The sequence below is a fragment of the Nesoenas mayeri genome, assembly GCF_963082525.1.
Source record: "Nesoenas mayeri genome assembly, chromosome: 1".
NCBI classification, from domain to species: domain Eukaryota; kingdom Metazoa; phylum Chordata; class Aves; order Columbiformes; family Columbidae; genus Nesoenas; species Nesoenas mayeri.
Window position 1 is genome coordinate 6,968,404 of NC_137541.1, and position 16,322 is coordinate 6,984,725.

Here is a 16,322-nt window from a genome sequence, read left to right on the forward strand (position 1 = left end):
TTCATTTCAAATATTGCGAGTGATACAGAGAGGATAAATGCTGTTGTGGGAGTACCTCACCAAGCATCCACAGCAGCATGGATGTAGATGGTGCATTTATTTCCTCCAGGAACAAGTACTGCCCAAATGCCAGTGACAAATAGGAATTCTTTTTGACTGCACACAGAACTGAGGATTTACCATCATAAGAGGTGAAATAAAGCTTAAATCAAATATCAGGAAAAAGACTGTATGTCCAATTAGAATAATCTTCTAAAAGAAACAGTTAAATCCCAGTCCTTATGGGCATTTGGGGTAGGAAAGAATTAGAAAATATATGATAGGTAGTAATCCTTATTGGCATTTAGTCGTTTGAGATGAGCTACTGGATTTTTTTCACCTCTCATTTCTGCAATTGCTAAGAAGTGAAAGAAATTGCTATGCTAGCCTGAACATAGAATCCTCCTATTTCTACAAAAATATATGATTAACCAAAAAGAAAGATGCTTGTAAGTAAGAGCTACAGTCAGTTTAAATGCTGTACTGATAGCTTGTGTCTGGAGGACTCAACGTTCCTCAGGCAGGCGTTCCCTTGCCTCTCGTGACCCTATTCGTTTTGCAAAGAATGACATGGATTTATCCCAGTTTAAAAGTGGCCTGATAGCCAACAGCGCTCATGTCTCGCACTTGTCTTCCTCCCTGTTGGCATGAGAGCCAAAAATAGAGGGTGTGACTTGGTGAAAATTTCTTTTTCCGCACCCATGTTGTGTTCCCCTGTGCTTTCATTGCCCTCTGCTAGTTTCAACAAAGCTGCAACAGCCCTCAGGCTTCATTAGTCTCGCTCAGAAAAAGTAGCATACGCCAAAAAACCAGGAGTTCAAGAGTTCCCAGTAGCTCCAAATGCTACCTTTGGAGCAGGTGAGATGAATGACGTAGGAGCTTTTAGCTCAGTTGGTTTTATCAGAGGACGTAGCTCTCCGTGGCCTCCAGCTGTTCCACCTGAAGCCATCTCTGCAAAGAGATTTCTTTGACCTTTAGGCAAGTCACAAGTAAACACGTTACTCATGGGGTACAATGCAGAGGAAACTTCTAATTGGGTAGAATAGCAATACAAAGAATAAGAGAAGACAGCTTTTCACATGCTGGCATTTATAGTCACTAAATTAACCATGTTGGTGCTTTTTCAAGACAATGAAGTGGCCCAGTCTCTGCAAAAATTCATTAAGATTCATATTTGGGGTCAGATATTAGTTCAGAGGTGTGCAGGTGGGTGTGGGCAGGTTGATTTTGGCCTTACTGTGCCTGATACTGTCTCTTTTCCTAGTGAAAGCTTAATCACAGCTCAGTCCAAAACCACAGCCAGCTGGAACTGACTCATTCTTCAAAAATATATGTTTCTGCTTATGTTGACCATTTATTTTTTTGTTTGTTTTACTTCCCAGGCACCTAGTGAGGGAAATATTTAAATACATTAGAATTCCTTGAGATTAGCATTATCAATGTATACTGCTTGTTTAGTATGAACAAAATACTTCCTTTATGCCAAAGAAAGCACTGGCAAAGTACATTAGCTACAGAGATGCTGAAAAATTAAAGAGAACGAGTTCATACAAAGGGCGGTTAAAAATTACATGGTTACATAATGTGATTCTTACTGCTGTTTGTAATCGTATGTATACACAACTAGACATTCATATTTTTGTGTGGACTGTGTGTTGGTGTACACTTGTGGCTGGAGACTGCAGTGACATTCTATTTTTCATAGATGGATCAAATATCGAGCTATCTTTTTTCATTCTCTCGCCACAGCCAGATTATTTTGCCACTGCAGAGTATTGGCACACATTGAGAGCTTTTATTTGGATGCTGACACTGGATAGTTGTGGAAAATTCCTGTAACTTCAGCTCATGGAGAGCTTAAATAGAATTTATGAGCCGTATCCACATTTGGCATAAAATATTATGGCTCTGCTGGTTAAACAATAAAACTGTGCTACTTACCCCAGCTGATCTCAGTCAGGAGAGTAGGATTTTTGACATCTTCATTCAAAAGCCCTTTTCTACCTGAATGCTTTGGCTATTTGCTCTAGTATTTAATGAGGCATGTGTGTTGACAAGTAGTTTGGGGCTCATATCTGACCTTTAAAGAAATCTGGACTAGTCCACGTTTGGTAACAGGGAGGAGTTTGACTGTCCGACTGCTGGAGAGGTGAGAACTGTGAATCAAGACATATTCTGGGCTCAGAACCCCTCTGCACCTTTGCTTATTGAAAACAGCAGCAGCCCCACATCATCAGTGCCAACTGTTTCTATAAATGGTACCCTCTGCTCTAATTTAAAAGGTAGAATTCCAATAGAAGTTGTAATTTTGATGCTTTTGGGGCTTATTTTAGACTTACCTCAATCACACTGTTTAGCTATAAGATATTCTCACTGGTACATTATAATGTAAATACGAAAGCTTTCCAACAAGAACTTTAAAAAAGCTTTACATTAAAAAAAACAAATCCCATAGCCTAAAATTTGAGTTTTGGCCCAAGAGACTCTGTTTCTGTCAGAAGGGGAGACCAAGTGCATTGTTGGATCAAGGTGACCTTCCATGCTGCAGAGTCAGGCAGAAGATCTGCTTAGTAAATGAAGAGAAAAATCCGTGATGTGAAACTGAGGGGAACGGTTGAGGCTGGTTTCTCTCTTACTGAATGAAAACCAAAAATGGAGAAGTGTAGATGAGGTAACATTGTGAAAGAAACAGAGGAACACCTATCTATGCTTTCTTGCCTTTCTGAAATGTTGCTGTTGTATGTCCTTCCTTTTTGAAGGGTTATTTCCTGAATTTCAGCTTGGCAAAAGTAGAGGATATTGCTGAGCATAATCACATGGTGTTTTCTCAGAGCACAGTTCACAGAGGAGACAGTACATGCAAACACAGAACAGTGTAAATCTTAAAATAAAACTTCTGCAAAACAAGCATTTAATATCCTAATATCCATGCCCTCAGTCCCAACCGAGTCTGTTTTGCATTACAAAAGCCATTGCATGTAAAAACCTTTCATTTAAACTAAATTTTGTCACAGTCATCGATAGCCTAAAAGAATTTATTTTATTTTTGTTGGGAATTGTGGTTTTGGGGGAGGAGAAGAAGGAGGATTGCTTTGTTTTCTTCACAAGTTTCTAAAAATCATCCTAGATGTTAATGTGGAATCAGAGGGATTACTGTGGAAAGAGAGGGGCTTCATGCGGACCAGGCTCAAACATTAACACCCTAAAATGGTGCCCATAGCATGAGCTACTTGAATGTTTCCTTTTGGCAGCAGGAGAGGTTTTTTTTAAGATGGGAACATCGTCTTGAGTCTTCACAGATTCTGAAGTCATAAATAAGAAGGGCAAAGTCCCCTGAACACGCGCTCAGGAGTTGGTGCTTCCTAAGCAGGAGGTTTTACTTTTGCTAGGAGAACAAATGTGAAATATGCCTCTGCAGACCATTCAAGTAAAGACAAGCCTCTACTTTGCTGCCTTCCCCTTCTGGAATTGTTAAGGGACATCTGTTTCATTCCTGTGGGAGGTGGGAAGACATTTCATGGAAGATGAGATAATAGGTAGCGTGTTTTGGCTTTTGCTCTGACTCTGTTTTCCAAATATTCATATGGGGGAGTGGAGAGGGGTGGTGTTCTAAGAGTTGAAGGAAAAGTCCTCCTTTTAAAGTCTCAGCCTCCTGTGGACTTCTGGAAACCAACACCCAACGAGGGAGATGGAAGAAAGTACGGCTTCAGAACACTTGAGTCATGTTCACTGGGACATTGACTGTAAGGCTTGTCTCATGCTGGGAACTGAGTCCTGGCATCTTAGGTCATGCTGGGCAAATCACCCGATGCAGCGTTAGTTATTAGCTGAGATCCCAAACCCACAATAGCTTGGCTGGAATTTGGTTCTTCAGCTATCCTGGATCATTTCTTCAGGTTCTTACATTACTTCTTGATTAGGGTATCTAGGGAGTAACACTATAAAAAAAAACTGCTTGCGTGGAATACACCCGTTCATTAATGTCTTGCCTATACCTGGTGATAAAACTCTGAGATTTTGGCTTGAGAGACTTGGCTTTGATTGTGGAATAACTCCAGATGAATTGCGCATATCTTCTCTGTCTTTTTTTTCCCCCATCTTCTTCCTTTCTCCTAAAAGTAGAGAGCAGCAGTAAGCACCTGGCAATGCTGTTAGGAGGAGAAATCAATTAGAGCGTGAGGAGCTCGGGCTGTGCTGCGATGGGGACAGCCCGGCTGGGCCGTGCGGTGCCTCCCTGCGTGACACTGGGCACTTCTCTACTTCACCGCGCTTCGTGTGCCACTCAGAAACTTGGGCAGTAATTTCGGCTCCTCACAGTTACCTTGGATGAGTGTTAAAACTCAGTCAATTAGTGTCACAGGGAGACTTTTGTTATCTTTCTGTGCCTTATCGTTTTAATGCAAAGGGAAAAAAAAAGACCAACAAAAAAACAGCCCCACACATCGGCATGCAAACTTCAATTGGCAAAATGTCAACAAAAGTTATTGCCGCTGCAGATGAGATGAATAACTCTTGCTGTTAAAGTAATATCTGGTGCTTTGCTCAGATGTCTAATGGGTTTGCTTTTTAAGCATGGATGATACAAAATATCCCCAAGGCATTATTCCCGACAAGATATAGAATCCCACTTAATGTCTATTTTTAGGATTGAATAGGTTCTGTAAAGGCTCATTTGTTTGAAGAAAAGATAGTTAATCACTTTGGTTTCCATGTGATTTTGAAGAGAGAAATTTTGATCGTACCTCCCTTTCCTTATCTCCACTCCATTTGGCTCACATGTGTCCTGGAGTTGCTGCCATTTGTGTGGGTAGTAAGGAATGAAGGAATTAAATAAATGGGGTAGAACTGCTAACGGAGCAACAGTACTTATTTGTACATTGGCACTTCTAAGACCACCAACTTTTTCATTTCTATATGAGGGTACAACTTTTAAAAGAGACCAAGTGTTATAGCCTAATTAGTAAATGTGCAGGAAGAACAGCAGGATGAGGGGGCGATTGTGGAAGGGATCACTAAAATATTATTATTATTATTATTATTATTATTACTATTATTTTAAAGCACAGCATTGTTTTTAGTCGCTCGAGCTAATGTTCAATTTAACTTGAATTTAAAACACAGAGTGCAGTGGATTGCAAATGACTGAGTTGGAAAGCTTCCAGAAGTCATTGAATTGCAGCAGTTTTAGTGTTCTCTGGTAAAAGAAACAACTTGTTTTAAGCAAGCTATGTGCTTGTTTCTATGCTCTAAATAGAAAATAATGATGTTATGCATTACTGCATGAACTGTATTTGGCACCCACCAGCAATATTCATTTTCTTCTGCTTCTCTCCCTTTCTCCCTTCCTCTCTCTCTTTCCAAAGTATGCATCTCTATATATATATATATGTCTGACAGTAATCTAGGAGGCCAAGCAACAGACTGCATTCTTCTAATACTAAAATTGTATGAATACCTAACACAGTTTAAATCCCTTAAATTGGGATTTATGAAAGGATGACAGCAAACAATCTTCTGGCTATGCCATTGCTCAGGCAGTTACAGCTACTGCTTTGCATTTATTTGTGAGAGTCTATGTGACGGATGCACATTTGTACTCCTTTTACCTATGAATAAACTAAGGTAAATGACTTAAACCAATACTGGGAATCCAAAGCTCTGCCTGTGCCAGTAAAGCGAGAAGGACCACGGTGTTGGTTTTATTGCCAGTTAACACTTTCCTGTTCAGTGTGGGGGGCATATTTGGGGGAATAACATGGGCTAGACACTGTTCCCATTAGGCAGTATGGACACAGGCATCCTCTTTTGAGATGAAGGAGAAGTATAGCTGTCTAATGCAAGCTGTGCCATGCCACTTCTCCTAAAAGCTGGAGATCAGTCTCTTGCCTCTTTTATTCACTACTATTTATTTGGCCTCAGAGACTGTCCCTGGTTCCCAGAGAAGTTCCCTGAAGCTGTAGCCAGATATTGACTGTATAATTCAAGTTAGTTTGACCCTAGAGAAGTCATTCTAAACAGTTCTCTTCGATAGGAAAATACACCTCTTTCGCTTCTGAGAAACTTGTATTACTTGTGAGTCACAAGGGTTTAAAAAGGCAAAACCAGTTGGCATTGAAGTGATGTGAGAAACATGTTTGAGAGCTCCTCCAAAAGGATGCTGCTGAAAAACTTGGCAGCTAAGAGCTGAAATGAGGAGCTGAGGGGGGATGTGTAGAGGTGTCTGCACATAATAATCCAGAAAAACAATCATCTCCAAAGACACTGAAAATCAATTAATTATCTGGTGTTTGTGAACCGTTTTCTTCCCCCAGTCTTTTGGTAGGTCAATTTGTTCCTTCCTGACTTCCAGGCTTGGCAAAGATGTTCAGGAACCTGAAGGTAGAGATTTGCATTCTTCTTTTCCTTGGACTAGAGTTCCAATTAAGCTTCACTAACTGATTGGAGCAGGGGCTTGGAGAAAGCTTTAAATTAATTCCCAGACCAGAGTTAGGCAAAGAACATAATTTTTGCCATTGTTATTCATGCTAGTGCACCTTTACTTGTTTTTCTTTCCCTGTGCCCTTACCCTGCCCCTGCTGCTCCTTTATATTGTCTTCCTCTTGGGTTTTCCTATTGGTTCCAAAAAGTCTATGGATTTATAATCCTTCTTCCAAGAAGAAAATAACGGTTTTATAAAGGTCTGATGTCTTCTCTCTCCCACATTCTCTCCTGCCATTTTACAATTGTGAGATGTGCAAAATGTGAAGGAAGTCCCTTTTAGCTTCAACAATGATTGATGCTAGCAAAAAGCCAGTCCCAAAGTGCTAGAAAAGGCAGGGTACGTGCAAGGTGTCATTATTTATTCCTATTGCAGTTTGTTTGGTCTGGAAGTTACCCCAGTAACGCAAGTTCTTCAAATTTACCCTTTGCCTTGGAGAAGGTTTATCTCAACTTTGTGTTGTGTTTCCTCACAATGTGGTCTGTGAAGGTGACACGTAGGGGACAAACTGAGCTGGGGCATGGCTGGAAACTTATAGCCATGGCAGATGACAGGGAGGAAAGGGCACAGGTCTAAAGAAGGCTGAGAGCTCTAGAAATCTGATGATGGCTTTAAAAGGTTGTAGAAACATGGTGAGAGGAATGGTAAGGAGTGAGGAGTCACAGATAATGTCCTCTGCACCCATCCCCTAAACTTCCATGGTGTAAACTCACACTGGGCTTGACCTTAGAGGACTTATAGGAGGTGATTGTTGACCGACATACTGAGCTGGGTGAAGGAATGGGTAGGTTTATGTGCATTCATGGTTCTTTCTTCATGAGTGGTTTTCTTTCCTTAAGGCACTAGGAATGATGGGAGCAAGGCATTTGCAGTCTGCACCAGCAGAAATGGAGAAGAAAAGTTGCTAATAGATATAGTAATCATGTGTGAAGGTGTTTTTGCAATGGACCATAAAAATAATGATTTTTCATAGTCTAATTACATGGCCAGAGTTTTGGAGGTGCTGAGGGCACCTGAATTTCACAGATTCAACACAGCTGCAGCAAATTGAGCCCATCAGCTCCTTCATCTTCACTGAAAGGCATTTCCTGCTTTTTAATCACCAAAGTCCTATGTAAGACAAACATACTCTTATATATAACAAAATACCTCTTATTAAACCAACCGATACAGATCATTTAGTGTTGACTGCCTCAGCCTACAAACTTTGCTTCACTTGCAGAAATCACTACTCACAGGAAGTCTTTAGCCTACCTAGAACATCTGAGTGCCCATTTCTCTTCAGAAAATGATGGAAGGCAGGTGCCTGAAAGCCTTTCCACCAAACACGCTGACAACACTGAAATGAGATTTAAGCAATTGCTGGTGACGCAGCGTGCCAATCCCATGCTTGGCCATGCCTGGAGACAGTTCTTCCCCATTCACCCATAGCATTCTGGGCTTAAGATTACACCTGATTTGAAGCATCCCCTGACTAAATAAAACAAGCCATAAGCTGATCGCATCATGCAATGTGCAAGCACACAATAGTAATCACAGCTAATGACTCCGCTAAATGCTAGACTGCACACACCTCCTTGTTTGGTGTTTGTTTTGTATACAGAAGGTAACATCGCCTGAATAACGAGCATGCCAAGTTACAGATGGGGTTGTGGAATCATATTTGACAGCCGATTAGAGTAATCTGACAGAAATGATGACTTAATCACCACGACAGACTCCAAATTCCCAGATAGAATTCCACCCAGGTTAATCTAATTTCCTTGCAATATTTTTGCCAGAAATAAGACTCTTAGCTGGCTTGTTTTCTCCCATGCAGATGTCACGTGGCTTTGACAAGAATGTAAATACATAGCATTACTATTGTCAAAAAGATGACTTTGAGGCTCTAAAGGTGGAGAGGATGCATGCCTTTGAGAGGTTTTTGGGTTGCTCTGCTGCGATTTTTTTCTCTAATGAAGTTATATTTACATGCGGTGGGATGTACTCAGGAAAAGGAGGGTGAAAAAAAAGATGTAACTAGTCAATTGTAACTCTAGGCTATGGCTTGGTCCTGCTGCTGCCATCGACATAGCCAGCGGCCAGATTCTCATTGGTTTCAGGGTGATTTTCAGGATTGCATGTTTGACAGCTGTTTCTTCCCCTTGTTGGTTCCTGTGGACCACATCAGCACCGCTGTTTGGGATGCGCCCGAGGAGCAGTGGTGATGTGCTTGGCCTCAGGCTTTGCGTGGCCTCCATGACAGCGCAGACAGTGGATGGAGCCTCCACTTTGCTGCCAGCGCTGCTGCAAGGCACCATGCAACCTTGGGCAAGAGACATTTGCCTCCTCTTTGTTGTAAAACAGTGGTGATGGTGTTTTGGGAGACATACAGGTAGAGGAAAGGTAGCTCATGCCACTACTGTCTTCACAACGATATCTCATAGAGCTCTCTAAATAATTGCCAAGGAGAGGTTATTCCTTACAGCCTGTTCTCCAGCCTGGTTTCAATATCCCCATGCATAGTGCTTGCTGGGGGAAGCTGCTCATATGCCAAAATAACTTGCCTGAGTTGCATTGTTCTTTTTTACTATAAGGTCTGTGCACAGGATGATGTTAATGTCTATATATTTTTTACTGCAGTTACTTTTCTCTATTCTAACTATTTATTAATTGCAACTGTGCATTCATAAATACTGTATTTTTATAAGCAAAGCTTTCTTCAAGCACAGAAGAAAATGTTTCCTGTTTTTCTGTGTGACAACGTGACATACTGAGAAATCACTTACCTCGAGATCCATAAGTGTATGGCTTTGTGATGTATAGCTACAATAACAGCTTTCTGATAACACATGAAATCCTTCATTTCGGTAGATGACATGATTCTAGTGGGTGGCATCTAATTTGAAACAGGTTTATATCATCTATAATCTTTTGGAGGGCCTCACAAAGCACAGCTATTTTATTATTTTATAGCCTGCAGTTATACAAGCAAGATATAAAACGCACAGATTATTTTCTCTTTTGCTCATCGTAGAGTGAAACGATAGTACCTATTTAGCCTTTGTCTCTGCCCCTTTAATTTTCTTATTCACTGCACACTTCTTTGAGATTCATTCTTTTCTTTTTTACACTTACTTTTAAATATTTTATGGGTAGAGAGCTTATAATATGTATTGTCACGGCAGTTGTCTCTAGAGGTCAGCAATGAGTTTAATAATGAGATGCGAACCAGTGACTCCGTAAAACCCATTTCAGGTTATAAATGGCATGTTTTATTGAATCTAGTGTTAAAGGTTGTTAACGTATCAATTGGTGATGGTCAGGGTTAAACAAGCTTCAACACGAGCCCTCTCATGTTAGGAAACTGTCAGTAATGTATTTTTCCACCTTCATCTTCACTGAAGCCATGTTTGTGTATTGCATCCATTTTGCCGTGGATATCCTGTGGTTTAAACCCTCTAGGCCTGATCTGAGTCTTTCATTAGTTTTGTGTCAATATAATTCTGTTAAGCACGATGGCATCACTCCTGACTTCGGCTTGCTGGTGTGAAGAGAATTTGGATCATGGTTTTTTAGCTGGGACCTTTGAAATCAGGTCAAAACCCAATTGAAGCATCTTGTTAAATCTTGCCTTTTGCTTTGCCAAAATACAAGATTACTGACTTAATGAACTTGGGGTAATTATGCATAACAAAAGAGGATGATTTCTGATGTGTAACTGTGTGTGTCAGGTAACACTGATCTTTATATTGTGACAGTGGGGCTGCAAAAATAACTTCTAATGAATTTGGTCTAAAGTTGTCTTCTTTGGTTCAGGCAGTTTGAAAAGAGAAAGGGTTTTAACATTGCTAGAATTGCCTTTATTCAAAATATCTCCACTTAAGAACATAAAATGCAGCTAGACAGAACAATAGATTCTCTGTCTGCGTAAGGTCTGGATTTGGGTTGGGGTTCTATAATCTGCATATTCCAAAATTTACAATACTCATTTTTTTTTTCCTCTGTTTTGTCGCCAATATTGCTCTGCAAAGACATCAATACCTGCAATGGACTCATGGAGCAAGTTACACCTTTCACTTTTTGCTTTCTGAGTGGACACACTGCATCACATTCCCATGAATTTCAAGTCTCCTGTAGTGCCCAATGTATTGTTGATGCCAGGATAAATGTTAAGCACTCATTAAAGAACACAGAGTACAGTAGAACTTCACTTTTTTTCTATAAATTGGATCAAATAAGAGTGGTGGCAGACAAGTGCTGGGCTATTAAAGTCCATTTGGGAAACAAATGATTCAAAGCGAACAGAATTGTTAAAATTGAAGCAAATTTATGCACCCTAGTGACTACACCCACCTTGTGGCTTTGCCTTTTCCTTAGGGCACAGTGGGGAGCTTTGCAAGCCGTACAAGAAATGCATTGATTTGCAGGGCTGGAGAGAGTTCTGGACTTTGAGTAAATCTTAGGGGAAAAATTCACTGCAATATTTTCTAAAGAATCTAGCAACAGTGTCCTTGGAGGTTAAGTAAGTGACTCCAAAAGCGATGCAGATTTGGTTTTCTGTGCTGCTTTGAAAGCACATTTGATAAGAGTACATGGATCTTCTCTCCTGCTCAGCTGTTTTTGTTTCCCAAAGTTTGCCATAATAGTCTTTTATAAAGAAACAGAGCTGCCTCTGACATTTTCAGGCAATAGTCAGTCCTGTTGCACTGAAAAATCATACAAAAGGAGCATAGATTTTTACACGCTCACATGAAATGGTGAGGAATTGCTGAGGAGAGAAAAGGCAGTGGCCTGTTTCTGCCGGAAGGTTCGTGCAGTCTAATCCCAGCAATTCTGCAGAACTCTATGGAAGAAAATAAGAATGGATGCTTTTTGGGGAGGTTCAACATCTCCCACATTGAATGGATGGAGGAAGAGGTTGAAAAGGAAAACTTATTAGGAGCTTTATGGAAGCCAGGATTGTGCCGTGTTGTAATGGAAGCTTTATGGATGAATGTATAATGTATTTAAAGAAAAAAAAAAAAGAAAGAAATTATTAAATACTAACCAGTTATAGGAAGCGCAAGTCTCTTCTTCTCCAGTCCTGAAAGAATCAACGCATGTTTTTTTAATTACAAGCAAAGTTCATTTGTCAAACTCTACTCCTCTAAGTATGCTTGAAATGCTTGCTAGCTCTTAAATTACTTGAAAACTCCATCTCAGTTTTGGCAGTGGCTGAGCTCAAGGAAAGAAAAGCTGGTGAAACAGAAAGCAAGCATGCCATCACATAATGAGGGCTGTAACTTTAGAGGTCTTCTGAAGCTAGATACAGCAAATTAAAGTTTTATATGAGTCCTGTGGGCCCAATGCTCTATTTTTTACATTTTCCTGGTTGTAAAATGCTCCTTTACTGTTTTATTTTTTTCTTAAAAGCCTATAATACAGCATTATTTTGAATTTATATAATTTCAACATATTTAATATTAATCATGTATCTTTTTAGGCCTTCATAAAAAGACAATTCTTGATTTCTTATGACTATCCAACCTGCCTTACTCTTTTTCATTTTTGTTTTTAGATGCATCATCCTATTCAGATGAAACCCGCAGATAGTGAAAAGTCAAATGGTATGTGTTTAACTTATTTTTACTTAATTCTGACGCTCTCTAAACTGAAGCAAACACAACATTGCAAGGGCTTTTGCTTTACTCCTTGTGTGGTGAAAATGATATGAGACAGTTTCCCTACACCTGACATGTTGGAGAAGATGTTGACCTGCTCTGAACTCCCATTTATGCTCTGCTTTAAAGAAGGAAGGAAATGTTCTGAAAAACAGTCTTGCTGTATGTCACGGCCTGCCTTGTTACATACGTCTCTCCTTTGTGTTCTCCTAACAGCGAGGGGTGATACAGGAGCACCTGCTACTGATAAGATGGAGATGAAATTTTAATGCTGAAAAGAAAAAAATAAAATAAAATAAATAAAACACATTCCCATGGTAAAAAAATGTGTAAGCAGCTGACGAGCCTTAAACATTTGCCTAAACTTCCTTTTTGTAGAATGATGCTGTTCTGAATCTGAGCCAAATTTAGGTTTAATCATGTGCTCGGTTCTGAACTGGGAAACCCACCTTGCAGCTCTCCGTGTACTTATTCCTCTCTATGATTGTAGAATGAATGTTATAATGACAGTAATATCCATTCAGAATACTAGGGTACTGCCTAAGTGGATGTATATGACATGCAAAATAGACAGCATGCTAAATCTATTAAACATGCCAGGTTTGTATATTCAAGGAAATAAGATAATCGGATGGTAACACAGCCTGGCTGTGTGTGATTCTTTAAAAATATATACATGTGTATATTTTGCCCTTTGATTTGTTCCTGTAATTTTCTAAAATATATGTTAAAGATATCATCTGCCTTCTTAGATTGCAAGAGCTTCATTTTCCCATAAGGCCCACATAATCAGAGCTGGTTCCTCCAACAGGCATCTTTGCACCTCATTAATTAGTAATCAGGGCAGAAGCCGTGCACTTAGAGATCTACATACCTGCAAATGTAAATTATGATTGGGCTCTAAGTCTCTCTGCAAGGCTTTTTTAAGGCTTCTTTTTTTTTTTTGCTAATTGTAGCGCATCCCATTTTGAGGCTTCTCCAAGGATTATAAAGTTTGGAAGGAAATTAAAACTTCACATTGTGTTAGCTTTCCTATTATGAAAACTTTCAAAATAAAACTTGCCACAAGCACAAGAAATTCGAACCGTCACCCATTTTAAAGGGAGTGGCGTTCTCTCTCTTGGGTTGAGTTTTAGCAGTGATTTTTTGCCTTTTTTGAATGCTCAGAAGAGAGGCCAAGGCAGGAGAACCAAACTTTTCAATCCAAACTCTACTTCTCACTATTTACTGTGCTTGCAGTGGGCAAAATTTTCCCTTAGGTACAGGAATATTGGCCTGGACCCTCCGAACTAAGTATAGCCTCTATGAGTTCTTCTTTCAAAGCTAAATTTTGCCTCAGGTTCCTTGGCAAACTAGAAAAATAAGAGGCAATGGGCCAAAATATACTCCCAGTGAGTTACTTGCTCATTGCCAGAAGTTTTTTCTTCCTAAAGGAGATTGAACATATTGGCAAAGCGCTATGGGGAATTGTGCAAATTCCATCTTGCTCTGCAAATAGCACCTGCTTGGAAAGCAGGGTGGGTTAGCTCCTCACTGTTGCTGTTAGACCAGGGTTATCTGCGTGATACTCCTGCCTGCACCACTGGAACACTCGCTTATTTTCTTCCACCTGTTCCTATCAGGAAAATCACAAGGGATTAGATGTTTTTTTTCTTTTTTTTCCTTTATTTTCTTTGCATTTTGATGAAAACACATTGACAGATCAGAGGTTGCAACTGTCAAATTAAAAACCTTTTTAAATTTAGACTCCTGGAGGCTGTAGGTACTTCTGGTAGGCATGATCTGGGGTTGGTGAACTCTTATTTTTTAAAGACTAGGGAAACAGAAGACAAACTGATACCACGATGAGGTATGGTACAGTTCCTTGGAAAGATGGGGCGTAGGCGTGGAATCTATGGAGGAGGTGAGAGCTTGGAAGCAGCTTGGAGAGCCAAAAAGGGAAAGAACAGCAGCATGGGGGATGCGGAGGCCTGTTTGGCACGTGTTTCCCATATGCTTCAGGCTATCCATCTGAGGAGGTATATTATCTGTGCCAACAGCAAATTACAAACTGTACCTCTTCAACCAGATTGGTAAGTTCAAAGGGGAAAAGAAAGCAAGCATGCCAAGACATCTTGGTTTTCATGATCCATGGTGTTTGAGCTTTTGAGGAATACTTGAAACTCTTTGATTTCCAAGTTGTGGAAGGATCCCACTCCATTTTATAGGTAAAGTGCTGTTTCTCAAGTTTTGAAGAGGTTAAAGAAGTTCTCTTGGTCAAAATTTCCAGATACCTTGTGGAAAGATATGTGCGAGAGGTTGAACACTCGTTATGTTCTTCTGAGCTTGCGCACATTTATGAAAGCCTGAGACACCTGTTGAAATTATGCAGGGAGGAAAGAGGAGTCCCCTCATTCATCTTATAGAGATTTTCAAAGGGCAATATTTGCTGTGTAATAAGATGTCCCCTCCCCACCTTGAGTTCCTTGCAAAAGCTTTTGAATGAGCATCCAAGCCCAGGAGTACCCGGATGAAATGCTCCTCCTTCTCCATCACTGTTCCTGTCTTTAGATGTACGCAGAACTTCAGAAACATGTCCCTTGGCACAAAAAGCCAAGCTCACCCCATGGAAACTGGGAGATGGATATAGAAGAGGCACCTCCTGCACACATTTGACTAAGTGCCTGGGCACTTCTGCAGGATTAGAACTTTATTAGCAACCTGAAGTTCTACTTTATTCTGGATAGGAACTGGGTGGCTGATAGATCTATGCAATCATCTCCATTCCTTCTCTGTGTACAACAGCTCATGTGTCTGAGTGATCCCTCTGCTCGTGCAGATGAAGCAAAGATTAATTTCTTCTACCAGGCTTCTAGCAGGTAGAGTTGATGGGGAAAGACTTGCCTTTAGATATAATTAAGGTTTCTACCTGGGAGGATTTTTTTTGTTGAGAAATGTAACATCCCTGAAACATTTTCAGATGATGAATATTATAGTGTGTCCTGGTCTGATCACCCATTAGGTCTCATCTGACCACCTTTACATTGCTAGCTGGTTATTTTAACCTATCTACAAAGTTTTGGTTAAGGAATACCTGCCAGAAAAGCATGGTTAAAGACTTTGAAGGCTCCACCATTCCTAGATTCAGCTTGACTGTTAATCACTCACAATATTTGTCTAAGAATATTTTCTCTTTTTCAAACAAAGGGTGTTCTTTACTGCCAAAAAACACCTAAACACATGCTTGACTCTATGTTGTCTGTTGGCCATTAAGATGCTGCAATTTAATAGATACTCAAATGTGTCTTGGATCAGGATTTGAATACAGTCAATACTTTAAGGCACATATCCTGCATACAGTATGCTCTTAAATAGATGAAAGCATCACCACTTCAGGAAAAATGACAAAATTCTCTATTGAAAAAAAAAAAAAAAAGATGGGTAGCTGAGTGATCTTATAATTTTTATTTATCTATTTTATTAGTGATAACTTGAAAAAATAATTTTTAAATTCTAAGTGGCACAACTTTGCTGATTTGAAGGGAGTAATTAAATGCCATATGTTAGCACTAACACATAGAAAAGTTGATAATTAATGCAGGCAGCTCCACATCCAGGTGTGACTATGACAGATTGTATGCAAGGGTTTTTCTTAGTGTTACAAATAGGCATAAAAAGTCTGTTTTCCCCCTTTCCATTCTGGATGAAAAAATAGATAGATAGATAGATAGATACATACATACATACATGATTAATTATTTCTTTATTGGCTCGAAAGAGAAGGCAACTTCTGGATGGAAAATGCATTCTTTAACTGACCTGACTCCTCAAAAGTGTATAATAGCAGGCAATAATTTTGATTTTTCAGGACATAATTTTGGGAGTCTAAAAGAGAGAAAAGGAAAGTTTGTTGAATCTTCAGGGAAATTTCCCATGATTATTACAGGGTTTAATTCTTTTGTAGCATACAGAAAATAATCTCTACTCCTTTATTCTCCTGGGTTAGCACAAGCAATCTAATACAGCCTCCAAGAAATGCTCATTACTGAAGCAAATTGAGTAAAGCTAAAAAATTAGACCCTTCAGGATGTTATTCTGCAAGTTGGATGTAGTGCTGTCAGAGGCAGGAGACTTGATTTGAAAAAAGCCTCCCCCAGCAGAGGCAGATTTCATCTCAGATAACT

General features: G+C 39.8%; 1 protein-coding gene across 13 annotated transcripts in view; it reads left to right on the top strand.

Moving 5' to 3' along the window:
- The window catches only part of CELF2 (CUGBP Elav-like family member 2), a gene marked incomplete at both ends in the record, with an annotated part of 370,914 nt that overhangs the window by 285,886 nt on the left and 68,706 nt on the right, over positions 1-16,322 (top strand). For all 13 annotated transcript variants that reach the window (XM_080352320.1, XM_080352319.1, XM_080352310.1 and 10 more), the window contains one exon: positions 12,057-12,105. In XM_080352320.1, the coding sequence (XP_080208446.1) occupies positions 12,057-12,105 (49 nt within the window). The remainder of the gene's footprint in view (positions 1-12,056; positions 12,106-16,322) is intronic.